General features: G+C 44.0%; 1 protein-coding gene across 2 annotated transcripts in view; it reads left to right on the top strand.

Moving 5' to 3' along the window:
- SMYD3 (SET and MYND domain containing 3) overlaps positions 1-18,679 on the top strand; it is a 278,654-nt gene that overhangs the window by 105,333 nt on the left and 154,642 nt on the right. For both annotated transcript variants that reach the window (XM_090031507.1, XM_090031508.1), the window contains one exon: positions 2,860-2,923. In XM_090031507.1, coding sequence (XP_089887633.1) covers positions 2,860-2,923 — 64 coding nt within the window. The remainder of the gene's footprint in view (positions 1-2,859; positions 2,924-18,679) is intronic.

Raw genomic sequence — 18,679 nt, 5'->3', positions numbered from 1 at the left:
TATTTTTAACACTACTTTATTACTATTTGCTGTTCATGTTTGGTCACTCTAATGAATATACGACTTCTAAACGGGCAAAGCTCATAAGCTGTAATAGTGAAACCCTCGGGCATTTAGTGAACGGTCCTGCAGTAATGAAGTGTCACATCTCTGCTCCTGTCATACAAAATTTCTTTCTCACAACTGGAAATTCCACTACAAGATAAAAGATCTTAGTCTGTTTCATTTTTGGAATTCTATATTTATTGTGGGCAGCTGTAGATTCTTAGCTGTCAGTTAAATTAGTAGAATCAGGGATCCAATTGCATCACGCAAAAAGTATATATGCTCATATTTGCAGCCAGTTGGTACTGTTTTCCCTTATTTGGATGAGACATTTAAGGAATTTGTGAGCATTAAATGGGATTGAAGAGTATGTGGCCAGGGGAAAACTGGCTATGTACTAATGTAAATATTAACAAAGAATGACCTTGTGTCAAAGTGCCATATGCAGAGTGAGAAGAGTGAAACCTGGGAACCGCTGCTGAAGTCCAGTGACAAAATTCCCTTTGCTTTCACTGGAGCTAGATTGTCATTTCAGGTTGCTGGTTACCACTGTGCTTTTGAAATTAGGAGCGAGTGTTCAGAGAGCTCGTTTGCAGCAACATGAAATCCCTGTACAGGCAATGGTAATCTTAAGTAATCTTATATGGTCAGGTCCTTGTGATATAGACTTGATTAAATCACTTGTCTGTCTTTCTGCATCACTTGCCTCACCTGTTTTTAAAAGGAAAAAAAAAAAGATGATCTTCCTTGTAGTCCCATTGCCAGTGTTAGACTGAAATGAGTTTTAGTCTTCAGCTAGAAGGCACTGCAGATAAAAGGTGCCCAGGAATAAGCAGGGGTAGAATGGTTTTTAAACCTAAATATTTATCAGATTGGCATTGTATCTTTTGTGTATAACTGTAGTTCATTAGTGTAAGAAATGTGGCTGGCTTTCCTTATTAGTAAGAGTACTGTCACACTCTAAGAAGGAGGATTCTACGATCTGGCTTGCTGTTGTAGCCTTACTGTAGTCAGGGCCATCCCTGGGGGGTGTGAATTGGGGTGACCGCCCCATGCACTTCATGTTGGGGGGCCCTGTGGAGCAGTGGTGGCACGGAGCTGGGCGGAGCAGTGGCTCCGTGTCCAGCCACTCACTACCCCCGCCCTCCCTGTCCCCACCGCCACAGCAGCTTCTTCAGGGGGTATTGGAGTGGGGGTAGGGCCCTGCATGGGCTGATTTGGCCCGGGCCCCGCACCCTGCTTGGGTCCAGTCTGACTGTAGTCCCCAACCTGTAAAGGCTTCTGTACCCATATGCTCGAGGTATGTTAAATTGGACTGGGCATGTGGTATCTTTGTTTTAAATTGACAAAGAGAACGAAAACCTTTGAACTTTCTGGGCTATGACAGTACTGGCATGTAAGTGATAGCGATCTTCAAAATCTTCTGTTATCTATAGAATTTAAAGTAGAGAGGAGGAGAGTCCAACGTCTTTCCTGTTTTCACTGGTTTACATCGGGAGTAAATCCATTTGCTTTAATGGGGTTGTTTTAGATTAAGTTCAGTGCAACTGAGAATGGTATTTGGCTTGTGAAAGTATGATTTATTTTCTGCATTATTTTGTACGTAGTATTTCTTGACCATCTAATAATTTACAAGGTGCTTATTAATTTTCTCTACAAGTGGAATTCTCATAGTTGTATGCCTGTACATCAAGAAAGTAGTGGAGAGTCTTAATTAAGCCAGGTGATAATTTTTGAGAGTGCAATCAAAATGCTTTATGCATCCCTCTTTCCCCCAGCTCCAAGATTTTTTCCACACTGGGTTTTTACTTTGGAATATAATAACATTAATAACAAGATACCTATTTCTAAGGTAGAAATTTCCACTGATAGGTTAATGTTATAGTATAAACTATACCTCAGCATCCCAACTGCAGATTTGCAGCAGGGATCTTGCTAAAGACAAGTAATGATTGGTATCCTGGTTCTTTGAGTTCTGCTTTGCAACATAGTGTACTGCTATGTTGCCTAGTGTTTTGTAGGACAGCTCTGAGATCTTAGTGATGGGGACGTACCTATATCATGGTTTCATGGATTTTGTGGAAACTTCAAAAAACAGTGTTGTCCACTATCTCTGGGAAATCTGGCGTTGGCTGTGATTTCTTGTAAAACCAACCAAAATAAAAGTGGTAGTGATGTAGACCTAGTGAAAGCATCCTCTGACAATCAGCAGTGAGAGGTGGGGCCACAGGGGCCCCTTCTGCCAGTCAGCAGTGAGGGGAGAGTCCTCTGCAAAATGCCCCTGAAATTGCCTCTGTGTGCTGCAAGTGGGCCATGAAAAACCTTTTGTCCTTCTGCTACTTAGTTAGGTTTCTACTTATCGAGCTTATGACCCAGTCTAATTCTTTGATAGCAAAGTGGAGAAAAATATTTCTTGTTTTACCATCTCACGGGAATACAGAGAGTTTCTAATCTAGATTCTGATACTCTTACTCTTGAAGAGGAAGCCTATTGATTCCAGTAAGAATAGGACATGCCACATCAGTTAAAGCAGAGGTGTAAAATTTGTCTTGAGTGCTTGACTAGTCAGAGGAAGGTCCCTCCTTGTCAAGGCTGTCGGCCAGATGACATGACTCTGTGGGCCAGATTTGGCCCATTGGCCATATGTTTGACATCCCTAAATTAAAGGATGAGAACCTGACATTCTAGCTTCTCGCTGTGACTCATGTACATGTAAAATGTGTTTTAGGCAAATTGTATTTTTATGACACCTTTTTTCTTCAAATATTTGGAAAATATTTTCTTGAATAATGAATACAGATTATTTTTTTTCAGGAATGAAAACCTGCTTAGATGCTCTCAGTGTAAAATTGCCCGATACTGTGGTAAACACTGTCAGGTAAGATAATTTTTAAAAATAACTGAAGTACTAAAGATAAACAGCCATCTTAATCCTTTAGTTGTGGGGCCTGTATTGCATTTGTTAGGTTGTCATTGTCCATTAATACTCATCATCAATTAATAATACATTTATTACATTGTCCATTATCCACTAATATCCATTAAGAATTCATTAAATCAACAGGTAATTAACAATTAAATACATTTATCTCTTCCTGCACCTTGTTTGCACCTCTTGTTGCACCAACTAATTGTTGTCATAAGCCATCTTTTGATACATGGGTGACACTGATCTAATAAACAAGGAGTAAGTCTATAGATAACTGAGGAAGGCAACTGAAGATCTGCATGTTGGACTGCAGAAATGGCGAATAGGAAGGAAGGAGTTGATCCTGGTGATGTTGGGTCACAGACCTTTCTCTTTGTGTCTATCTTGTCTATCAGCCTTCATGGTGAGGTGAATTTGCTTGAAATAATTAATGCCACATTGTACAACGTGGCGCCATTAGGGATGACTCGGTGCTTGATTCTCCCAAGTATTGATGTTACTATTGCATTTCTTCAGAAAATCATGCAATCATTGTGTCTGTAGGTCTGTTGCTAGGGGCTTCCAGTAATCACTAGCATATTCCTTTGTCAACACTTGTCTCTTGCTGTTTAATTTGCTATTGAAGGAAGAGTCCCATGTGCACTGTTGTACATCAGCAACCACATGATTCTTTGCAGGAATCATTAATTCAGTGGCAAAGAAAGCCAGACAACTGGAGGTTTCTATTCTGTTGCAGCCTTCTTCCTCCTTTTGCAGCCAGTGGGCGTGTCTACATGTGACACTACATCACTGTAGTAATACACTACAGCGACGCAGAATCTGCAGCAGGAATGGGCAAAATGTGGCCCGTGGGTGAGATGCGGACCACCAGGCCATTCTATCCGGTCTGCGGGGCCCCTAAAAAATTTAGAAAATTAATATACATCTGCCCCTGGCTGCCTGTCATACAGCCCTTGATGGCTTGCCAAAACTCAGTAAGCCATAACTCTGCCTGAAATAATTGCCCATCCCTGATTTGCAGGCAGAAACCATGATGCTGCAGCTGTGTCGCTGTAGTGACGTGCTCCCTCATAATGTGTCGCTATGGTGACATAGTGCCTAAAAATAACCATGCGTAGTGTGCACAGTGAAGTATGGGCTGTTACTGTGCCATCTTTTAGTACTTCCGAAATGAAGTACTAAATGATGGTGCACTGACAACAGTGTTATAGTGGTACATGTGGACATGACCACTGTCAAGTATTCTTGTTTAATCTGCCTGCTCCACTGTTGAGGACTTCTATTTTTATTTTTGGATCTCTATTAGTCTGGAACTCTCAACTTTGCTGTCTTGGATAATGTTACCAGGAGTATGACAGCATCACACTCGGGGTTACAGGTGGCATGCAAACATCAGTACAACATCAGCATTGCAATCCCTGGGAGGAATCTACTTGTATAGTTTTTGGCAGGCATGCCACAAATTAGCTCTGCACCTTCCCCAATTGTGACTCTGATGCACTTCACCTATCCAGTCTGCTACTCTGCTTTCTGCTCCCTTCTTTGTGCTCCTGACCTAATATCCTCCCTCTGTTTCTGCTTCCTGCCCTGTGCTCCCTATCTGATCTTGTCTGTTTTCTGGTTCCTGCCCTATCAGCTACTGCTATGCTGCCTGTCCCATCCATGATCTATCATATGCAACAGACAGGGTAGGGACAAAAATTATGCATAAATCGGTATAAGTGATCAGAAATGGTTCAGATCGTGAACGCAACAGAAGTTCAGTGCACATAAACTGCTTTGAAGATGGCCAAAAACGGTTTAAGATAAACCTGGATGGATGTAGTATCAGACTTAACTAGTTTAGGTTAAATCATTTTATTGAACTTCTGTCCCAGATCCTCTCCAGATTCAAGTTAATTCACAATCCCCCAGCATCCCAGGATGCTTTGTATCTCTCCTGCAAACCCACCCCACCCTTGCAGAGTGGGTGAGTTAGCCTTGGCCCAAGCTGTCTGCTCCTGTCAAGCAGGGAAGCGTGCTCTACTGTCCCCCGCCCCCCTTCCTGGTTTCGAGTCTGGGCCAGTGCAGGCAAGTGGCTGCATTTCCAAAATCAAAAGTGAATTTCTCTTCACTTGCTTTTCAGTGCAATCTACGCAGCTCTGACTAGCCTGCAAAAGTTGAATTGATTCAGCCTGAGGCTTTTTGATTGTCTGTACTTAGCCACAGAAGCTGTCCATTCCACTTGTGGCACTCATGTCACAGGCTTACCACTCCTATACTAATATATTTGCAATGCAACTTACTCCTGGTCTGGCTTTTCCTATTGATTTAGATCAGGAGCGTTAGATTTACCTGGCACATCTCACAAGCCAAATCCGAATGTGGTTGTAGGGGTTAACAGAGTCATCTCTCACCCCCCCACCGACACACATGCCCAAAAAGGCACTATACCTGAGATTTTGGTACCAGGCCCTATCACTACTTTTCCCAATCCTTCTTGTAGCCACACAGATCAGACAGTATTACTGTGGGCTGTATCCAGCTTGTAGAACGTATTCTTGACGCCCTGACTTAAGGTAATGCTTTCAAAACGGATGCCTAAAAGTAATTGTTTAGAGAAGAGTTGTGTGTTTAATGTTAGCCTTTGAATGCCCCTGGTGTCCATGTAAGACTTTTTTGTTGTATTTATTAACATCAACCTAAAGAAAATTTCTTAAAATACGTATTTTTAATTTTTTAATTTTAAAATTATATTGTCAGTAGAATAAACAAATCAAAAAATGAAGTAGAAATCAGTGGCTTGTTAGGGTACACAAGGTCAGCAAAACTTGCTTATGTATATTTAACATTAATTTTAGTTAAACCAATTCTGTGGTAAAATAATTTGTTTTAAGAATAATTTCTGGCATGGATTGGCAAACCTATGGTTACTACATCTTTTGAAAATGATTTGTGGTGCCTTAGGGCTCTATATTCCTCTGACTGGTTTCCAACTTATAGGGTTAATTCTCCATGTTCTTTTGCATTTTATTGTCATTTATACCTCTGTGATGGAAGGTAGCACAGAAATGTTGCCAGATCAGTGGTAGTATGGTGTACAAAAGTATAAATGACTACACAAGATGCAAGACCATGCATCTTCATTTTTTAATTGGTCTTGATAATTTCTAAAATAATATTTTTGTGACCAGATTATAGTACATACTTAAAGTCTTTCGTTGGTGACTAGAAAAAAAAAGCCAATTTTGCTATTAGAACATATGGAGCAGGAAGCTGGGTAGGTATGTCTCTTAAATTCATTATGCTGTGAATGTGTGTACAATATATATAGTTTAGTGTAGCATCAGTAATAATGTCACAATTGGATTTCCTGTGGAAGATACTAGGAACAAAGTTAGTAAATTGAAAAAATATCACCAGGTGTAGAAGAACTTTTTTTTTCTTGAAAAGCAGGTTTATCAAACAAAAATATTGCCTGACCATGCGGCCACTGAAGTCACTAGCAAAGGTAGCATTGAACTTGGTGAGGCAAGATTTCGAGCAGCCTACATTTAAATTGCTTTTGTTTTGTTTTGAGGTGTTTTTTTTGAAACAGTGATAAATATGATACATGTTATTACTATTTTATGACAGTTGAAGAAATTGAGGAGGAGAGTATAGAGGGGCACTTCTTTGGCCACAAAAAACACTTTATTGGGATGGGTCTTAATGCTAGCAATGGCAAATAATTCAGGTAAAAGAGACTCAGAATAAGGCCATGCAAGAATGCCCTCCTAGCCTTTTAAAGGGCTACTCTGTCTGACAGCGTTTCCTTTGATCTTGTTTTAATTTTTGTCCTATGTTCTGCAGAATTTTTATACAGATTGCCTCACCTCAGCCAAGTTAAAGGCAGTAGGTTTTATTTTCCTTCACTAGATTTCACTGAATCATTAGTGTGTGCATTTTTAATTGAATAAATTGGTGTGCAAAATAAACAGCTGGGCATTGAATCAAATTGCAGTTCGCATGCTTAAAATTAGCTGAGAAGGACTCTATTTTATATTGATAATTGCAGATCTTTAGGAATGTGAATCGTATGCCTGGGTTTATATTGTATGATTAGCTGCAGAATGACCTGATTAAATTTTGATGGCTGAAAAGTCAATCAGATAGTAGTAAATGCTTAAGAGTGAAATGCTTAGGAAAGCTAAGTTTCTGGACTACTTTGTCAAATGCAATAAGAAAAGATTAAAACTAAATTTCAGTTTAAAATGCCCATTCTTGTTTTATAACAGCTTTCCCTAAAATGGGCTGTTACCAGAGTTCAGTTTTAAGCCCCGCTTAATATATTTTTTTCAGTTTTAAACTTTAACTTAAATGTTAAAAATTGAATTGTAAAATGTTTTAAGCCATTTAAAACATTATTGTTTAGATTTTAGCTTCTATTGATTGATTGATTTATTAAAATAATTGTTGAAATGTAGGTTTGTAAGGGTCCTCAGGATCCTAGGAGTAGGTCTAAATAATCCTTGACATATGATATGGAATAACATCTACAAAATTAAAATATTTTGCCCTGAAAAATCCAAGTGTGCATTTCTGAAAATGCTGATCCAAATGTTTCTTCATTGTAATGTATCATTTAATAAATGTCATCCAGAAATATTTAACAAAATGGACTTTTTAAAAGAGAAGACTCTAGTTAGTCACCCTACAAAGAGAGTGAAGTCATCTCATTGGGAAGGTAACCTTATCTATCCTATAGAGGTTGGGTTGGGGGCTAGTTCAGGGTATTGAGCCTGGGGGTGAGGCAGGGAGAGTTGGGAGCAGTGCAGAGGGCTGAGGATTGCCCAGGTTGAGGGGACTAGGAGCCCTTAGAGCAGTGTTTCTCAACCTTGTAGACTCTAGGTACCTTTTGTAAAATTCCAGTGCTTAGCTTTCATTCATTTTTTGACTATAAAAAAAATGATCTTTGCGGTTTGTGTGACCAGACTCTGGAATAGGCTCCCAGTTGGGGTGGTGCAGGCACCTATCCTGGAGATCCTCAAAAGGAGACCGGATGCACATCTTGCTGGGATTATTTGACTCCAGCAGTCTTTCCTGCTCAGAGCAGGGGGGCTGGACCCAATGATCTCACGAGGTCCCTTCCAGCCGTCAAGTTCTGTGAATCTGTGAATAGAACAATTCTTCTGTTGCAAAGAAATGGGAAAGACCAGAGCAGAACACAATGCCTGTTGAGATCTTTGGGTTTATCACATGAATCATGTGAGATGGTTGCATACCTAACATTCTGTTGCACCCTTACAAGGACCCTCAGAGCACCCTGGCTGAGAATCAGTGCCTTAAATGATGAGTAGCTGTACATATGCAGAAGTGTGGTGAAAAGAAAATGGGTATGCTTTGTGGTATGGATGACAATTGACAGATCTCCCCCCTCATTGAGTAGTTGAGATTTTTCAGGGCAGAAATGGGCATGAGTGGTGCAAAGAGGCAGAGCAGTACAGAGAGAGTTCTGCCTCCACTCATTGTCTTCATAGCTTCCTAGTCCTTCTGCTTCCTGTCCTATCCAGAACCTAGGCAAAATTCAGCATTGCCTTCCTCCTTCGCTTTCTGAAGTACAGCTTTGTTCTCCAACACACCTGTGGAGGCTGCTCCCACTTTGCCTCCATTACACCACCATTCTAATACAATTCTAAATCTTCTGACCATTACTCTCCAAGGAAAATTTAAGGCTTTCTGTACCCATTAGTATTGTTATGACTGTGTTTTTATTTCTGTTCCATGTATTATTCTTCTCAAGTCGGAGAGCTCTACATCCTCTCCCCATCACTCCATTTCCTGCAGTAACTGTGGATCCACAGATTCTTGCAAAACGAAGGGCAGCCAAGCAATCTTAGGAAGAGGAGAAGCTCCTTCTCACTTGATGGAGTCTAAGCCCACTCAGCATACTAAACTGGCTGTATTCTGGCCCTCTTTATCCAGTTACGGACCAAGGGTTCCCCATTTTTCAGTGGATGGTGGACTTGACAGCATAGGTGGCAAGTACATATTTGTCTTGCAGCCATGGTAAGCTGCTAGCCTTTGTCTGGGGGAAGGTTGGGTACAGCATCATTTTCACCTTATGCTGTCTTTGCTCTGAAGTTGCATGTTGCAAGTATTGAAAAATCTGAGGAAATTCACTATGAAAAAATCTCTAAAATGACATGAAGGTTGTGGCTACATAATCCTGCTAAGTGCTACTCACCCTTGCCCAGAATGTGGGGGTGCTTGTACAGTGGGTTTTTAATTGTGATGATTAAAAACTCGCCATTTTCAATTTAGGGCTCTCCATCACTGTTATGGCAAGGGGCCTAATTTTTTTTTTGCAGAGCCCGTCTGTGGCCGGGGGGATAGTGGGCTAAGGGTTGAGCTGCTGGTGGACCAAATAGCCCCCGAGCTGAGGAGTCCCCAGTCCTTCCCTCTGGGGCCACCCAGGCAGATGGCTAGCAGGCTGGATGCTGCCCCAGCTTGGGCTTGCCTCTGAGCTAGGTCAGTATCCACCTGCTAGCTGCCGGCCCAGGTGGCCCTGGGGGATGCTGCTGCCGTTGTGAGGACTGGGGCTCCCCACAGCTTGGAGCCTACTGGCAGCTTACTCTCCAGCCGTGGGAGAGGTGGGCAAGCTCTGTGAAAACAAACAAAAGGTTCAGGCCTCTTGCTGTTTGTTTTGGTTTTTTTCTTTCTGGCAGAGTGTGCCTGTGTGAACTGCTGCTAGCACCCCACTTGCGATGCTGCTGTCTCGGAGAGAAGGACCAGGCAGCTCAGGGACTGTGTGGCGTAGCAACAGCTTGCACAAGCAGGCTCCACTGGAGGGCAGGGAGGGGAAATTGGAGAGGGGCCCCAATCCTATCTTTTTAATTTTTTTTCCCCTCCACAAAGTCTGCCCACCTCTCCTGTGGCCAGAGAGTGAGCTGCTGGCAGGCCCTGAGTTGTGGGGGGCCCTGGTCCTTCCTCTCGTGGTGGCAGCGCCCCCTGAGGCTGCCCAGGCAGGTGGTTAGCTGGTAGGTGCTGCCCTAGCTTGGACTCAGCACCCAGCCTGATCCAATTCTTCCGTGAGCCCAAGCTGGGGCAGCATTTGGGCAGCCCCAGAGGGCACTGATGCTGCAGAGGGAAGGAAAGGGGCTCCCTGCAGCTCAGGGGCCACTTGGCCTGCCAGTACCTTGCCCCCTGGCCATGGGAGACGTAGCCAGACTCTGCCAAAAAAAAAAAAAAAAAGGATTGGACCCCTTACCGCTTCTGCCTTTTGGCCACCTTTCCCGCAGCAGGACAAGCTGTCAAAAGGTGTAACGTGGTACCACATGCGAATGTGGTTTAGTTTGCAATGTGACAGACTCATTTAAATGGTGGAAAAAACCCCTATGTGTACAGCGTGATGCAATTAAACCACAAAACAGGCAATTTTCATCATGTGTACAAGCATCCTCAGACTCTAAATGCACTAACTAAACAAATGATGAAATGTCATCCTAGGATGTAGGCCTGTCTCACCATGACTCGGTGGGTTTTTTTGATTACTTAATTTGCAGCACTATTGTGAATGTAGTGATAGGGTTATTAATGTTTTACATCATGTTCTGCTAGTGCTGCAGAAGCTTTTCTGGCCAGTCTCTGAAATCTGAATGTCTGTCTTTATTCCAGTGTTCCTGTAGCAAAAGAAATAAACCAATTCACTCCATGATCAGTTTCAGTTTGACTGCAATTGTAAAGAAAAGATGTTATCTTAACATCATTCTAGTGTGAAATGTACCTCCAAGATTAAGACTGTGACACACAATGCTATGTGATGCTGCATATCTCATCTCATTAGTGTTTTATTGGTTGGGTAAGCTATTAATCATTTTGATGTCACCTTTAACATATTTAAAATTCTATGAAGCATTTATGTTAGAGGAAAAATTGACAGATAAAGGCTGACTCCAAGGAGCAATTTTAGCTTAAGCGGGATAAAAAATACCAATATAATTATATTACACACAATGATGTCTGGACATTTACAAGCTTGACCTTGTTTCTCATGGACAAAAATAATTCTCTTCTGTAGATCCTTAACTTTTATTTGTCAGACACTTTGTGACACTAACTGTGTTCACTTCAGTGTCTGAGTTGGTGTCATTTTGTTCCTTTATGGTGTTATAATAACGATATACAAGAGAAGGCTCGCATATCGAAGAAAAAATAATGAACTGTTTTATGTAGGTGTAAGAGAGGTGTGCTGAAATAAATCACTGGCTACCTAATACTGACAACTTGCTTTTGAAAAGAAATACAAATGTCAGTCACTGTTTATAAAGTTACAGCATTTATAATTGTCTTAACATGCAATGAAAAATAGATGGTTATTTGTTGCTGGCAAGTTCTGAAATTACGGTGAATGACTGACCACTCCCAATTCTGAATGTTCTCTTCTTGCTGTGACCCTCGTATAACTAGATGAAAGGAATTCTGCAAGCAGGAAATGCAGTGGAACCCATCTTCAGTGACTGTTCTTGGAGCTACAGCAATGAATGCAGCTGCTGTTCATCTTGCTGCTGAATTTCCAGACCCATGGGGAACCCCATGGGCTGAATGCGTAGCATGGAGCTATATGCCACCTGGTCTGTGTTGCTGCCTGTAGGTCAGAAATATGATGGTTGGAGGAGCAGTGATGACTAATATTGCTGCTGCCAAATTTCTAGCCCCATGGGTCAGATGACATGTTCATGTGCTCCAGATCCAGCCTGTGGATTGACCCTGCACTATTCATTTAGTCCAGGGACCAGTTCTGGGACCAGCCCCATGCCACTCATCCAGCCCTGCTGGCCATACTAAGTTTCACATCCCATCCTAAACCATATTCAGGGAACTCTGTCTTCTTAACTCCTGTATCTTTTTTATGTTAGAAGTTTTCCCTGTTACAAAAAATAGCTGAAACAAAGTTCAATGGCTTCAAACATTGCTCTGAATGCCTTATTTAGATGTATTTACAAAGACTTTGTATTGGGTTTTGAGGTTTTCATGAAATACCAAAGAAGAAAATCCAAGCTTAGTGAAGTAAGGTGGGAAAAGTAAACCAAAAGAAAAGAAAATCAGCCCTGTGTTCAAATGGAGTCTTGTTTAGATTAATCCTGCAACTTTTCCCCACTGATTTTCTTTTCAAACAGATGATGATTCACACACATCCTCTAGCACTTTTCTGCACTGGTAATCTGTTTATTCATTTTTATGCAAAGAATGCCATAGGATGTCACATGATTTACATTGTCCACTAAAGTCTTAAAATACCTATGTAAGGTTTTGACAAGCTCATGCTTTACGTATGCAAAGTGGTTTCTTGGGACGAGATAGTTGTGTTGCAACTCTTCTTAGTAGGTGCTTGAAGACATTTAGGGGTATAGGAGCTGGTGGCTAGTATACAAAAATTTACATCTCCCTGCCTTTCGAACGTGTGATCACAGTGAAAAGTTCATTACTTGGGTGTCTGGGCTTTACAACACTGGCGCTCCTCCTGTTTGGCTATATTTTTTAACCAGCGGCAAGTAGGAAGCTTTATAAATGGGGAAACTCCTTAGTTATTTTTAAGCAGTTGTATTTTGGCAAAGAGGGCAGGTATCTTTAGGACCAGATTCTTTTCTGCCTATTAGATGCTAAGGCTGTAAATAAACATTGCATTTCTCCCAGGAGAAAGCATTTTGTCCCATGACCCTATAGATGTATAAGTTTATTGCGTTGCTTCAGGTCCTTCCAAATTATTTGGAATAAAATATGCTGTTCATTTTTTCCTGGGACATTGTGGCTTGTGCCTGTAGTGTTATTATGGGTCATTCCCCAGATAAGTTAGCCAGGATATATGTGGTCTCATCAGCCACCTACTGAGAGAGGAGCAGCAGTGCAACTTGGAAGGGTGATGTGTAAATGATTTTCGCCATGCCTGTTTTGGTCTGGGTCAAACTTTGGGTTGACAATCAGGCCCACGACAAATGTGACATCTGTTTACAACCCAAGTGTGATCCCATTCCATTCTGCTCAGGTCCTTGAAAAAATGTTAATGTGTTTGCTTCCATATCACGTTGTCATCTTAGGACTTATTTATCTTTAACTGCCTTTCAGGGACTTGAGCAAAGTTGAATAGGGCCATGTTTAGGCACATAGTCCAGGAGTCAGCAACCTTTTACTAATGGCAGGCCACCCCTTAGGAACTTGCCTTTGCTGCAGGCTGCAGTCTCTTGCTGCTGCCTCTGCTTTCCCTCCTTTCTGTGGTGGGCAGCTAGCTCTCTTGCCCCCTGTAATGCTTCCTCCACCAAAAACATGCTACTGAAAAGTGTGGCAAGCAGCAGTCTGGAGCTGTGACTTGCCAGCAAGCATGAGCAGAGGCTATGTGTTTTGGGGGGAGTGGAAGCCCTCTGTACAAAGCAGGGGTCACAGTCATTAGTAAAATATGTCTGGTAAAGCAGTAGGGGGTTAGTAAAATATGGACCAGATCTGCTTTTTACCCTTGGGCCATAGATTGCTGACCTGACCTACCCATTGTTGCCTAATAGGTGCCATAGGATCTGGCCCTTGGTATTATTTATGTTCCTCCATTCCAATTATACTTTTACCTTTTGACACTGTATATCTTGAAATTCCTCAGATTCACTTAAGCTTGTCAACTGCATCTTTTGTCACAAGTTAGCTTCCTCTGAGTTTGGAAAATACCAAGTCTAAGTCGCTTCATCTTATTGCCATAGTGAAATCTCATAAATTCCAAAGGAATTATTCTATCAGTTCTGGCAGCAGGTGTCTTTTTTTTACCTTGCCTATTTCTTTCTGAGATTGAAATGAAGGAAGAACTGAATGTATTTTTCTGCACATAGTATTTTTCTGCAGAAAAGTGAAGGTGACATTGTGACCTCTTCCAAGAAAGGTGCATCTCTTCAGAAATGAGTAGTCCTGGAGTTCTGGAGACCCTCTTGATTAGGAGTTTTAGATAGAAATATAGGTGGATGTTGTTTGTTGTAGGATGCATGGACAGATGGGTTTTTGAGTGCCCAGAGTGTTTTTAAGTAAGCTAATTTCAACTATAATTCCAAAATGCCTGTTGCCTACCCCAAGCTAGTTTTGCACTTGATGCAGTTAGGCCAATGTTTGTTTTTTTTCAAATGGGGTGCTGTGAGACCCCCCTCAAGGGTGTTGCTCTGAGCAGTGTTCTCTGCCATGGGAGGGTGGGCGGGCATGTACACACAGCCACACTTTTCAGCACAGCTCTATCCTGCATCTCCTCATGTGCCCTCTCCAAGCCAGTGGTTGAGGTTCTGAGTTCAGGTGGCTTAGGATCCTGGTGTGCAGAGGAGGATTAAGGTGCAATGGAGCCCCGGGCAAACACAAAATCAGAGGCCCCCTCCTCCCCCTCCCTTCTCCTCCAGTTTTGGTGGGGAGGCTAGGTGGACCCTGCTGGGCTGGGGGGGCACATACCCACCTCTTCTCCCAGCTTCCTGCCCCCACTACAGCTGAATGTACGCACACATGCAGGCATGCACACTCTACTCTCACTCTCTGCACATGGACACAGATGCAAACGCACTCTCCCTGCCATAAACACACACACACACACACACACACACACACACACACACACACACACTTTCATAGTTAGCAGGTTCAGAAGGGACATGAGCAGATCATCAAGTCTGACCCCCTGCCATGGCAGGAGAGAGTACTGGGGTCAAGTGACCCTAGCAAGGTGATTGTCTAGCCTTGTTTTAAAGACCCCCAGGGTAGGAAGTTGGAAGTCGCTTGGAAGTTGGTTCCAGATCCTAGCTGCCCTGACAGTGAAGTAGCGCCTCCTAATGTCTAATCTGAATTTACCCTCTGCCAGCTTGTGACTGTTATTTCTAGTCACTCCTGGTAGTGCTCATGGAAACAGGAATTCCCCCAATGCCTGCTGGTCCCCTCTGACTAGTTTGTAACAGGCCACTATATCCCCTCTCAGCTTTCTCTTGTGGAGGCTGAACAGGTTCAGGTCCCGTAGCCTCTCCTCGTAGGGCCTGCCCTGCTGCCCCCTGATCATGCGAGTGGCCCTCCTCTGGACCCTCTCCAAATTGTGCACATCCCTCTTGAAGTGCGGCACCCAGAGCTGGACGCAGTACTCCAGCTGCGGCCCGGCCAGTGCGGCATAGAGAGGGAGTATCACCTCCTTGGACCTGCTTGAGATGCATCTGTGGATGCATGACAAGGTGCAGTCGGCCTTCCTGACTGCATCCCCACACTGCCGGCCCATGTTCATCTTGGCATCAGTGATGACTCCAAGATCCTTTTCTGCCTCTGCACTGACGAGAGAGGATTTTCCCCAGCCTGTAGGTATGGTGCTGGTTCTTCCTCCCCAGGTGCATCACCTTGTACTTGTCAGTGTTGAATCCCATCCTATTCTCTTCCACCCACCCCTGTAACCTGTCTAGGTCCGATTTATAGCCTATTCCTTCCTTCTAGCATGCCCACATCCCCCCACATCTTAGTGTCATCAGCAAATTTGAACAGAGTGCTTTTTACCCCCTCGTCCAAGTCGCTGATGAAGATGTTGAACAGCGCGGGCCCGAGGACCGAGCCCTGCAGAACCCCACTGCCCACATCCCCCCCAGGTTGAAGATGACCCATCCACTACCACTCTGTGGGTGCAACCCTCCAGCCAGTTGGCGACCCATTTGACTGTGTGGGTGTCGACACCACAGTCCCCCAGTTCTTTAATGAGAACGGGGTGAGAGACAGTGTCGAAGGCCTTCCAAAAGTCCAGAAAGACTATGTCCACTGCTACCCCTGCATCTAAGGATTTTGTGACCTGGTCATAGAAGGCCACCAGGTTGGTCTGACAGGACCTGCCTCTAGTGAATCCTTGTTGGTTGCCCCTAAGCATAATCTCCCCTGCTGGCCCCTTGTGGACATGTGCCAGAATAATTCTCTCAAAAAGCTTACCCAGGATTGAGGTAAGACTAACTGGCCTATAGTTCCCTGGGTTTTCCTTCCTATCTTTTTTGAAGATGGGAACCACGTTGGCCCTCTTCCAGTCCTCTGGCACCACACCAGAGCACCATGAGTGCTCTGGTAAAGCTGTGCCAGGGTCCCGCAATGACCTCAGCTAACTCCCTCAGCACTCTGGGGTGGAGATCATCCAGACCAGCTGATTTGAATACCTCCAGTCCCTCCAGAAATTCCCTGACTAGATTCTCACTGATCCTTAGCCTAGGTGCGCCTCCCCTGGGGCCTGAGGGGGGCCCAGTGTGGGGGCTGATCTGGTCCCTGCTCAGGAAAATGGAGGCAAAGAAGTTGTTGAATAGGTTAGCTTTGTCATCTGGTGTGACGACCAGATTTCCTAGCATGTCTTGCATGGGCCTCACATTACCTGGTACCTTCTTTTTGCCCCCTATGTATTTAAAAAAGGAAAAGGACTTCTTGTTGTCCTTGATCTGGGTAGGTAGTCCCAGTTCCATCTCTACCTTGGCCTTCCTGACTGGCCCCCTGCATCCCAGAGCAACTGTAGTATAGTCCTCCCTGGTGATGGCCCCTCCCTTCCATTGGGTGTCCTCCCTTTTAGCTCGAAGATGTTCCTGGATGCTTTTGGTGAGCCTTGGGGGCTTTTGCGCCCTCCTGCTCCCTTTGATTCATGTTGGAATTACCACCCTTTGGGCTTGGAGGATCATCTCCTTAAGGAGCAACCATTCTTCTTAGACACCTGGCTCCCCTCCCCTCCAGGACCTCAGTGCTTCCCTGACTATTCTCCTCACAGGACTTCCCTTTCTCCCAATCTCGATCACATGGAGGCAGTCCCCCCACCCCGTGAGCCACCTGTGGCTCAGTCCAGCTCCCTGCTCAGCCCCTGTTATATTTACTTGCAGGGAGCTGCTGCCCAGCTGTCCCATGCAGCCACACAGAAGCAGAGGGCCGGGCTGGGCTGGGCCAGGCTGGGAGTGCCATGCCATGATTCTGTGGGTGGGCAGTGGCATGGGGAGGGGTGGCTGTGGGGGACCTAAGATTGATTTTGTGGGCTATAGCCCCCAAGGCCCTCCCAACACCACCGCTTGCAAAGGCGTGATGCAGCACAATGCTTCTGGCCCGGCCCAGCCCAAATTCCCACCCCCCACCAGATGGGGCATGGCTCTCCCAGCCCAGCTTGGCCCCCTCCCTGCCAGGTGCAGCACCACTCAGCCCACTCCCCTCTCTTTTCCTCCCCCAGGCTTGGCATGGCTCTTCTGGCCTGGCCCCAGCCCTGCCTCCCCCCACCCCCGCAGCCCCATTGGTGGAGGGGCCCCGCTTCCAGCTCCTAGGAAAGCAAATGTGAAAGCTGCAGTTTTAAACTTGGCACCATTTTTTGTCTCCCTTCTGAGAGACAAAAATGGGCTCTGAGTTTAAAACTGTAGCTTTCACTTCCCTGGTGATGAGGATCCTGGGGCCCTCCCTGACCTGGTAGAGGCCCCTGGGCTCATGCCCAGCTGGCCCATCCATTAATCTGCCTATGCTGGTCTGTGAGTCCTTGGAGAAGTAGCTGCAGTGGTGGGGTCTGTGCTTACTGCTATCAGGTACAGACTAGGGCAGAGAGGGTGTCTTCCTTTTCTCTTCTACTTCTGAACCTGCACCTTCATGTGTTCTGCTGCCCCATCCTTGCCCCTCTGACTTCCTCAGTGTAGCCCAGTGCCTTGTCTCTGCTAGCTCAATGTCCTTGGATTCTGTCCATTTTGGCCCTGAGGCTGTTCAGGTTAGATTTATCCTGGGATAACTAAGTCTGGAAATTGGTCTGCTGGATCCCAGTCCTGAGCAGTGACCTGGACCCACCCATGTGTAAGGAGTGCAGGCACCACACTTGAAGCAAATATGCACATGGCCAGCAGAGCCAGGGAAGAATCCTCTGAAGGGGTAACTATTATATTACATTTTATATTATAGTAATATAATGAATTAATAACACAGTATTCATAATATAATGTTTATATGATAATATTTATACTACAGTTATATTAGTTTTTTAAATGGGGTACTGCTAAATTCCGAAAACTTGTGGAGGGGGGTCTTAAGTCTAAACATACTGAGAACCGTTGCCTAAAGCAATAGTGTGATACTGAAGAGATGGCTTTTTAAATATAAGAATCTTCAACAACTATTGTAGTACTTCTTTTCGAAGTAATAGTATGCCCTCTTTGTAAAAGTGCTGTCTTTGCCTTGTACTAGTACATTTAATTGATAGAATTTTGAATATTCTCAATACTGAACCTCAAAATGTTAATATATATTGTCCCAGTGGCCAATACATAGGATGCCTGCCTACTTCAGTGGATGAGATGGACACGTACAAGCAGAAATAAGTGCTGTGGCTCTGCTTATGTTGAAATCTGCTCCAAAATGGATGTTCCAAGATGCCTATATACCTGTTTACCACCTGGTTTGAGCAGACAAGAAGACATTTCTTTGCCTTTCCTAAAATTGGTTTTGACCAATCCTCTATCTTTGTTTTGTCCACAGTATCCCAAACTCGGCAAACAAATAGTCTGAGATGATTAAACCCTGATTTAGAATACAGTATATGTTTTCAGTATCTGTAGAGCCAGATATTCTGTATCTTGCTATTGCCAAAGGCATATATTCCTAGCCAGGGTGCCATCCTGGGGTGCTGTGAGATCCTTTTAAGGGTGCTACAGGGTGTCACACAATATTAATAGTTAGGTGTGTGAACATGTACACATGAGAAACCCACAAATTTCAAATTTT

This window comes from Crocodylus siamensis, chromosome 1, assembly GCF_052110815.1.
Source record: "Crocodylus siamensis isolate JL-2025a chromosome 1, ASM5211081v1, whole genome shotgun sequence".
In the NCBI taxonomy this organism is placed as follows: domain Eukaryota; kingdom Metazoa; phylum Chordata; order Crocodylia; family Crocodylidae; genus Crocodylus; species Crocodylus siamensis.
This window is presented reverse-complemented; position numbering and strand designations above follow the sequence as displayed.